General features: G+C 37.3%; 1 protein-coding gene across 1 annotated transcript; it reads left to right on the forward strand.

Annotated features, from left to right (window-relative positions):
• The first annotated feature begins 1,036 nt into the window (after positions 1-1,036).
• On the forward strand, positions 1,037-10,413 carry LOC140948277 (uncharacterized). The gene is made up of 4 exons (XM_073397507.1): positions 1,037-1,147; positions 4,485-4,527; positions 6,947-7,251; positions 9,791-10,413. The coding sequence occupies exons 2-4, from the start codon at positions 4,525-4,527 to the stop codon at positions 9,936-9,938; spliced, it is 456 nt and encodes a 151-aa protein (XP_073253608.1). The 5' UTR covers positions 1,037-1,147; positions 4,485-4,524; the 3' UTR covers positions 9,939-10,413.
• The last annotated feature ends 315 nt before the right edge of the window (positions 10,414-10,728 follow it).

The following is a 10,728-nucleotide window of genomic DNA, read 5'->3' on the forward strand; positions in this document are numbered from 1 at the left end:
CGAGGGTAAAATTACATTAAATCTATGAAGGAAATCGATTTTGATGCGAGTTTAATAGCGAGGTAGGGTCGTTCGAGTATTTTTGGGAGTCGACGGTAGTTCTTAAAGCACCCACAAGAAAAACAGCGGTAACCCAAATACAGAAACTTTTGTTGTGTGACCAGTAGGCTTTTGTACATTATGCTAGCAATTTTTGGAGCATTTTAGTGAGGCAAAAGCATTGAGCATTATTCGAGCATTTTAGTGGCATTTTCCCCGGAAAATTAATTTTTTCCGAGAAAATAAAATAGAAATTAACTTTTTTCAGGAGCCCGTGCCCCATGAGCTCCTGCTTTCTTAAAGAAAATGAGGACTAAAACTCAAAATTCACAAAAAAACCTAATACAGCTGTTTCTTTTGGCTGGATTTATGAACGTGTACACGTTGTCGTTGTTACTTGCAACACTTGCACGTTTTTGTAAGTGTAAACTTTAAAGTTAATTTAAAAAACCGTTTGTATAATGAGCGTTATCCGAGCATTTTAGTGACTTTTTTGGGGCGACCGAGCCTTTTAGTGGGAAAAATGGAGAATTAAGGTGGAGCATTTTAGTGGGGAAGCAAAAGCATAATGTACAAAAGCCTAGTGACCAGCGTGTAAAGTAGTTATGGGTGGTTACTAAGCCTTGTCCATAATGCTAGTCATGTAAACCCGGGTTTTCAGTCTCCTTCCTCTTACGTGGGGTCAGGGTATATGAATATATATATATCTTTTTATAAAAACTGAATTATTGGATAGGGTTAGGGTATAAACTGTACAAGTTGAAAATCGGTTGTTTTTACAAATACAGTCGGAAAGAATTCTCAATATTTTTTGGGCGTTTTTAATAAAAACAATTATTCCACTCGCGCTTGTGGGATATGAGATGATTATATCCCGGGCTCTTATCCATTGCGCGTGGACACGCGCGTGTACATCCAAGGGCAACGCAGTGTCCTTTTGCGCAAGATGATGGACAGTCAAAAAACCTACCCTTATATGGCCTGATAGAGACAGCAGGGATTGTTGGCCATATATGGTCAACGTGTAATTCCACTCCTTTCCTTAACTCATAACGCTTTCAGTACGACTGCGAAGGGAAGATCCTGCTTCAAGCATAATTTTCAACAGGTAAAAGTTTATTGGAATTTGTTTTGTTGCACCCTGAGTAGTAGTAGTATACTTATTATTCGATAGTTCGTTGGCAAAGATTTGAGAGCCGATGGAAACAACACCCGCTCAATATATAATCCCCATGCATGATTTTGTAGCTGGGCGTATTCGACACAATGCTACACGCGTTTCAACACTGTTTAGAAAGAAAGGGGCCCTGATTTCCACAAAGTTTATCTTTCTGGACGGGGAAATGTGAGTTGTTTAATTTCATTGTCATCTTTGCCAGTGGTATGAGGGCCCACTTTGATCAAAGTCATCAAAAGTCGCCTTCCCCTCTTTTAATCGAATGAATCCCGACAAAATTGTCGTTGAATGTGGCAGTAAGAGATCCATTTTAAGTTGAAAACAGTTGAAGTGGTTAATAGAAGTTGGGGATTTAGGTGGGCCTTTCTTAACACACTATTGTCGAACCAACAGTTCAATTTTCAAGTCAATCTTCGATTCACGTAATAGGATTCTTGTTGTCCTACGGCTGTTGCGATTGTATTGGTTTCCGATGTGTGCTTGTATTGATCTGATAAAAACCCACTCTTCAAATGAACACCCACCTAACACGAGAGTTTTGCCGCCTTTTGCCCTTGTCAAAATTAGACCACGTAGTTTGCAAGGTTAATAATCCTGAATAAGTTGGTCTTTGCAAGCCTGTACGTACTTCGAGAAGAATAATTATTGCTGGGCGCCCAAGCCCTGAACAGGATTTGGAACAATTTAAGCAGACTCTGAACAACTGTACTTTCCAGGGTACCCAGCATATAATCGTTAAAATGCAACAACTAAGAACTCTCCCCCTCCCAAAGGGAAAAAGGAACTTTTCAGGGGCCATGAGACACTGCTAACTAGAGCACAGCCCTGCAGTGCAAGAGTTCCACTTAGGTATTCTTTGAAACAACTTCAAAACGAACCTTGCAATATAGTTAAATTTTTGTTGTATGTAACAGCTGAATTCATAGTGGTTTATTGAGATTTGGAACTCTGTTTAAACCAATGAACCTTATTCAGGATACCTTCCATCTTTGCATGCGCTCTAGGTTATTGATGGGATAAAAGCAATGTCTTGAGGTATTTCAGGGAGCAAAGATGCGATGAAATTTGCCAATACAGGAAATAGTGGTCAAGTCACTTTATACTCTCAAAATTAGATGACAATTTTAGTCACTGAAGATGTACAGTTCAAGTTTCCACGGGTTTTGCATTGTTATTGTTTGTTGTGAGCAGGGGTTTCATTAAGAGCCAGGCACTGGGCAAATTGACCGGCTGTGAATGCGACTGTGCCCTGCTGCCTAACATCTCAGAGAACCTTTTTTAATACAAGAAACAATCAAAAACAGTTTTAAGTTACAATAATGCCCTTTTCTTGATGAGTCTTCTCTAACGCAAAACATCCTTTACCGTCGCATACAAGTGCTCAATTTTAATTTATATTTCTTGCGGTTTTTAAAGGAACAGTATCCCGTTACTGTGCATGCACCAAACTTTGATTTTTGGACAGGGTGTCGCTAAATCAAAAGATGCAAGGATAGTTAGAGAACCTCAAAAAATCTGTTAGCATCGCGCTTGGCCGAGTTTGATACTACACTAAAACTTCTCAGGATTACAGATCAATGATATATTGTTCAGTTGAGTTTTGATTTGGACAAAATCGGGATTTTTTGGCATTACTTTTATTGCCGTTGGCCAGAGGACCAAAAGATGGGAAGTGTTTTGGTGCCGATTGAAGGCTTATTTCTTCTGCCAAATTCCATACAAGCTCAGATAATTGTGAAAGGAATATGCAGAAATGAAACAGCAACAATAGAGGCTGTAAAGAGAGAAACCATTGAGACATGGATGTGACTGAGATGATCTTGTGGAATTAAGCTTCGTGAAGCAGAATGTTTTGCAACGACGCGTCAGTAAACTTTTAAATGAACCTCCCTACGGCCAACAAAATCAAACAAACAGGCACTACATGTTTAGAAAAACTAGTGCAATGAAAACATCATATAATTTTTGACTAACCTTTGCGATAATTCATTGTGTTGAGATTGCATTTTTATTTATATCTTGCAAACATTTTAGGCTAGAACACAAGCAAATCAGGCAAATATTACTGGACTTGGATCAATTGACTTCTGACACGAGTTTCACATTAGAAAAGGTGTTTTTAAAGCAAGTGAAATGAGATTTTCGGGTCGCTAGGCGGCCCTGCTAGTGACAAAATCGCGATGAGTCTTCATGCCGCAAGCCAAATTTTAAATAAGACAAAAAACTTCTTCGAAAGTCCAAAATAAGACTTAAGAATGTAAACAACAAATCTCCGTCAGCAGTGCGGTCCGGAAGGAAATCTTGTTGAGTCAATATGACAGTTCTATTGTCTTTTGAAGAAAAAACACACGTATGCACAATTGGGACACTGTCCCTTTTAAGTTTTCTGGACATCAATACTTTGTTAGGTGTTCTTGTATGAGTATCATAAGAATTCATTTGAAAATATCAGAACAAATGTCCAAATCAGGATTTTTTCCCATCTCGATCATATGTTGGTTGGGATTCAGGATTTTCAAAAAAAATTGGGAGAATCGTGACAAAATCTGGATGCTTGGACAGTCTGTGATCTACTGGGGCATAATAGACCAGAAATATTGTTGCTGAGTGGTATTTTAATGAAGTCTGTTGTTAAGAACAGAAGGAAATTTTAATTGGATGGTGCATGAACAAGAAATCTCTCAGACTGAGGTTGGTTTTGATAGTATTAGATTGTGTGTACCCAATGTAAGATGTCCTGATGGACATTGACACTCTAAGCTCCAATATCCACATATAAATTCTTCACACTGATCTCCATATATCTCCTCGAAGGATAAGTTGCGAGAATTTGACAAAATATTAAATCAGTTTCCTTTCATTTATCATTTTTTTATTTTATTCTCCTAACCTTTGCTCTTAATTGTGTATCCTTGACGTTGTAAGGAGAAATTGGTTTTGGTCACTTTTGGGACTTAAAGTGTAAAATGAGGGTGTTAGTGGGGTTAACTGTCTGGTAGTTTAAGACGGAATCCACTAGGAAATTGAGTAAGTTTAATATTCAGTGGACAAAAACCTTGTACCAGAATAATTTAAAGCATATTGCATTCTTTTTTACATTTTTCAAGGCCTGAAGACAGTATTAGTCATCTGTAATAACACCAAGATGTTTTGCTGTCATAACCTTATAAATAATATGTGACTGGATTATCTTTTAAAGAATCCAGTGCAAATCCCAGAAAGGAACGTAAACAACATTATTAACTTCTGTTCCATTATGTCCTATCAGGTAGTGCATATACCAAGTGTAGCAGTAAATTCATTTCAACATGGTAAGGTTCTTTAATGTTTTATGTTTTAAACAATACCCTATTACAATGCTGCAAAAAGAAGATCAAACAAATAAAAAATATATTGCTTGTTTTCAAGCAAAGAAAATGTTAGATGATTGCTGAGTAAATTATATGATTTAATTGAATGATGAGGTTTTTTAACCGGAGATTGATTCCCTGACAATTCGCCTTTTAAGTGTCACGTTTCACATGTGGTTTCACGTGACTTTTGATGACCTATGTTGTAAACAAACCCCAGAAGTTTGGACATCTGTCCTTACCCACATACTACACATGTACAAACTACAAGTCGCTATTTCAAGTTCCTGTTTTGCTCTTTAACCCTTTAAGCCACAATATCAACATACCAATTCTCCACACTCTATACATTTCCCTCAGTTTTATTTTAAGAGAATTTGATAAAAGATCAAAGTATTGTCTTATTGGTGATCATTTTAATACTTCTCATGATTTTTTCTTTTGACTTTAAATCAATATTGTAAGGAGAAAATCGGTGTTGGTCACTCTTGGCACGTAAAGGGTTAAAACTTGGATAATTCAAGGTTCAAAATGTGAAAGCAGAAGAATATGAGCGATTTTAATGTCACGAGCATGGCACAACTGCATGGCTGTTCATGTGTCTTAAGTGAAAGTGCAGGCTTCTTCTATGAACGTGCACTGGCTTATTCATGTAGATACAAATGGAGGCAGTGTATTCCAGGCAAGATGTATTAAATAAAAAAAATAAAAATAAAAATAATGATTTGGAGGTAGCACATCAACAAAGTAGTTCTTCGTCTGCCTGATTCCTGGTCGAACTGGAATTTGGAAATGTTGGTTTTTGAGGAGAGAGGAAAACCGGAGTTCCCATAGAAAAACCTCTTGGAGCAAAGGAGAGAACCAACAACAAACTCAACCCACATATGGCGTCGACGCTGGGATTTGAACCTGGGCCACGTTGGTTGAAGGCGAGCGCTCTCACCATTGCGCCATCCCTTGCTCCCCATCGAGGCTATAAAAGGTGGTTGAGATGAGAATTTAACCGCATTACAGTATCATGAATTATAGGTTTGTATGCATCATTGGTTTGATCATTTTGGAAATTAAGATCCATGGCCAGGCAAAGCCATTCCTTCAACTGCAGTGGAGATTTCCATGTGCGTGAAACAGCATGTTCTGGGGAATGTTTTCTTACTGTTTTGTCATACTCAAGCCAGTTAAGTCATTCCTGGGCTTCTGCTTTGACTTTTTGAACCTTATATTATTTGAAATTAAACATCAAAAAGGAAGGAGTGTATATAAATAAAATTAACCCATTCGCTCCTGGAGATTTTGCCGAAGAACGCGTTTTGAAGCTAGTCGAGTGGTTTTCTGGTCACTGACGTGCTATAAAGAGCTAAACCTTACCACAAACCGGTTTACAGGTCGTACACTTCACGGCCTTCTGATCCAGATGCAAAATATCAGCTTGTGAAGTTCGGGCATGCTCAGAAAGCAAAATTTCTTGCCTCATTTTTTTTTTCTCTTACTGGGCATTTAGTAGGCTTCTTTTTGGTGGGAATAGTTTTTAGGAAAGCTTTTAGGATCTTAGGATTAGGTGAAAGGAAAGGTAGGTGAGCAATGGAACAAGATTTTCATGGAGATTTTCAGGTCAATGTTACATGATTTTCCGGTGTCCTTGACTGAATTGTGCTCATTCTGGTATGGTTTGAAAGATCTCTTCACTCCGCACAAGTCAGCAGACAAAGTTGTCCTTGACCGTTAAAACTGATGACGTCACAAAGGTAAGAAAGAAAGTTGATCCGCACGGGGGGTTACAGGCGGTTCAGGGGCGAATGGGTTAATGGGAACTTGAAATAGCGATTCACAGTTCATACACGTATACTACGTGAGTGAGGACAGATGACAAAGGTCATCAAAAGTCACATGAAACTACAAAAGGCGTTTTCAGAGAAGACATGTATTTATGTGTATAAGTTTTAATTGGACTTGTTGAGCATGATATGAACTTCATAAGACGGCAAGAACAACATAATTATACTACCAGAACTACATGTAAGCTAAATTTCATACTTCCAAGTGTCAGAAGGAATTGGAGCAAACAACGGACTGCATTTCATGCCATCCAGGATTTAAACCTTCTTACTGTTAGCCAGGCAATCGGACAATCTGTGAATGTAAATATTTTTAAGCATAATCTTTTTAAATTTATAATTTAAATGAATGTGGAGTAAATGTCTTGTACATTTTAATAGTTTTTACATATTATTTTTAGCTTTTTAACATCTTCGTTAATTTTAGGAAATCCTTTTTGAAAACCATATTTTATAATGATGAAAAAGTTATCTCAATAAAGATTATTATTATTATTATTATTATTATTATTGGTTTGTTAAGATGGGACAATATTCTTTTGCAGTCTATGTCTGGTATTCAAATCAGTGATGAAGTGGTTGATTATTACAGTACTGACTTCAAAAAACAAAAGAAAGTTGCGTACTTCCGCTGCGCACTTAATGCTGGGGGAACCCAAATTGTGCTGAAGGATACCGTGGATGATAGAGATGCCGTGGGACCATATCAGGAGAAAACACCTGAAGAGTCAAAGACAACATTTGAAGGAATGAAGGGGAAGTTGACCACTGATGATCCTTGTTTTATCGTGTTTGACTTCTGGTTTAGGAAAGGTGAAAGAGTTGAGAACAAAATGGGTGTGATTTCGTGGTAAGTTAATACCACAGGAATTTGTTCATATTTTCTTTTTTACGATATGAATCAATGACTTTGTAAATGCTACAAAGCCATGCCAGAAAGAAAACTCTGCTCGCAGGGTTTATGTCTTGTTAGCCGTTTGCTTTTGCCCTGGAGGGAAACCTCTGCAATGAGCTGTCTGTTGTTTTCTGTTGTGTATGATCTTTAGACACCTCCAAATTCTTTTTTTTGTTAACTGATTCGCTGTGCAAAATGGAGCACACTTTCTCCTGCTAGAGAAGTGATGCAGTTCAGAAAGCTTTCAAAGCACTTAACTGTTCTATAATCAGATCTTCTTCAGTCTGAGGCATTGTATCATGTTGTAAATACTTTGCTGTAAGAGCTCATGATAGTAAAGTGTTAAGTTGCAAGTAGAATATTTCTCATATAGTCTTTTGTCATGAGAATATCATCAAAACAGCGAGAAAAAGTTACATTGGATGAACAATTAAATCTCAGAAATATTTTTGACAGCATTGTATTTCTGTCAGGTAATGAAGTATACACCATTATCTCTGTGGTAACGAATTAACAATCTGGCGCATGCACAACGAGAAGCACAGATGGTTTGCTGCAGAGGTTTCTCTCGGGGGTGAACAAACCAACTATGCGACTGACAAGCGAGGCAAACAACTTCATATATTACAATATTTGTCAACTTCCAGGGGCGATCAAGGTTCTGATGTTCCTGGCAATCATCTCTCTGGTCTTGTGAGTCTTCACACGCAATGTCACAAAAAATAAAAAGTCTTAGGAAGTGTTAGGAAAATCTTCTTCAACCGAACCAGAAGAAAATAAATAGCTCTTCAGTTTTTGGCAAGATATTTATTTTACGGGGACTAGCAAATAATGCGATAGTATCGAACCATGAAAATATATAGTCCAATGCAATATGATTTGCTTTTTTTTTTTTCGTTCAAAGTATATTATTTTCCAATATTGCTTTTAAAGGCCTTTTTTATATTGTTTCCAAGTACTGAAAACAAATATACTTTTGATTCTGATCCATCAGAACTAGGTGCCTGTTTGATTAACAAAGCGAGTTGATGTCTAGTCAATATTCCAAATTACGTTTTGCAGTCTACCGTCATCACCCAACCCTCTTCTTGAGGGAGCATGGGGAGGTGCGCAGCACATTATAAAAAGACATTGGAGTGACTTTCTTGCAGTTAAAAAATACTGAACATTTGAACAGCTGATATTTATAAAATCTAAAAAATACAACATAACTATGCTATGAGTGTACAATTGTACTTGTTAGTTTAAGAATATCTAAATGTAAAACATTTTGTCGGCTCTCTTGGTTCTTCTTAATTTGTTTATTGTTCTTTCACTACCAGATCTTAAATTATAAGAGACAGTTCTTGTTTCAGATTTGGGAATGAGGAATGATATTAGGTTATTGTGATTGCTAGCGATATCAAAGACAAATCGGCGACACAAGGAAACCCTTCTATTTGCTAGAGATGAGACGTGTGCGTCAGTTAGCGGCTGTCAGCTTCAATTTGTTGTTCTAGTGAGCAAGAGAATTTTTCCTCATTTTCAGGAGTATTTCTCATTCAGAAACAGAATTATTCTCTGGAGCTTTATATAGCAGCAGAACATTTTTTTCACGTCGAACAATACTTGCAATGAATGTTTTGTTTAGCAAACACAAATTAGGTCAGATGCTTCAAGCCGCCAAACAGTCACCTACTTTGTACTTGAACATTCATCTAAGGCCCTTCAAACTCTGAATGATTAATGGTGAAACCTGTCATGTTTGAACCCAATTAGAACATCCGGACTGATGATGGACTCCTTGTGAGGGTAGCTAATAAATGCATTACGCCCATCAGGCAATGCTTCACGGGGGCCCAAGTAGTTAATGGTAGTAAACAGCTTAATTCGGATTTTCAAAGGGTGAAGTAGTCATTTTTGTCCTTTATCTAGGATTCAAATTGCCTTGTAAGGAATTGAGACAGCTTAAAGTATGCACAAATGAATCTGTTGGGGATATCCTTTGGATCCCCCCTCCCCTCCCCTCCCATCCTTCTTCTTACCCCAAATACCCTTTCTCCACCCCACATACAAACTTTATATCTGAGGTGAACTCCCTCCCTTCTGCTGTTAAAATCTTTGCTTGGCCCCTTTGAGACTAATTAGATTTGTTTATTAAGTCCAGTTATGTGTCTACAAGGATCTCCAGGTCTGTCCGAACAAACAATATTTTTTTAAATTTAGTTTGGTATACCGTAAACTGCGACTTATAAGCCCTGGACTTATAAAAGTTCGTAAGGGTTTTGGGTGGGCTTATAAACGGGAGGGGGCTTATATCCGGATGGGCTTATAATCGGATGTATTTTTTTGTTTGCATGTAGGTGGGCCTATAACCGGGGGTGGGGGGGGGGGGGCTTATAAGCGGATGGGCTTATAAGCGGCAGTTTACGGTATGCTAATAATTATTACTATGAGGTTGATGGCCCCTATCTTGAAAATTTTCTTCCTTTTTTCCCATTATTTTTTATCGTAGGATAAGTGACGAATGTCCTGTTAAGAAGAGAATGGTGTATGGTTCTGTAAAAGATGCCTTGACAAGGAAGTTAGATGGGACAAAGTCCATTCAGGCCAATGATAAGGGAGATTTAGAATTTGATTCAGTTGTTTCGGTCTTTAAATAAATAGACAAATCAAACATTGAGTAAAAGTTTAATCTTTTCTGCAAGTATTGTCTTTATTAAAAGAATGTAAGTGTGATTTTCACCATTAGGAACAAAATTAATGAAATAATAAAGCAAAACAAGCTTATATCAGGCACCAAAAAAACCCGTTTATGATACGTGATGTCTCTTCCTTTCATTACCGCACATACACTCTAGTAGCATGAAAGATTTCTCTTCTAATTTTAATAGCTGAACGTAAAAAGGATAAACAAGATTTTACATAGTAAGATTCTTGACATAATTATTTAGAATTTATTATTGAACAGTCAAATTAACAGGTGATTGTTTTTGCTGGTAGTGAAAAGCGTGAAATACGCTGGTATGCAAATAGCTGCCCTTTTAGAATAAACATAGCAAGGTAACATTGGTACCGTAACTCAATGTCGTGTATGTCTATGTAAATTAAAGCTGATTACTTTTGTATATTTGGAAATTTTGTTTGTTTTGGTGTTTGTTTTTCTATTATCATGCAATGAATCTTGTGCATATCTCATCACCTGATTAGAATTCACCATCAAGTGTTGTTTGTTATGGCCTGTACAGGGCTCCTCAACCAATTTTTGTAGAATAGACGTCCCATGGTATGTTTGTTTTTGTTTTTGTTGTTGTAGTTTGCTAGGATAGGAAAAAGCCTCCCCTGTTTATAGGCCCATCTACCTGTAAACAAAAAGATAACAATCTCGTTCCCAGGGTTTTTTTCCTCCTATTTTCGAACAGAAAATCCATGGGGATAAGGTTGTAAGCCACC

This window comes from Porites lutea, chromosome 9, assembly GCF_958299795.1.
Source record: "Porites lutea chromosome 9, jaPorLute2.1, whole genome shotgun sequence".
Classification (NCBI taxonomy): domain Eukaryota; kingdom Metazoa; phylum Cnidaria; class Anthozoa; order Scleractinia; family Poritidae; genus Porites; species Porites lutea.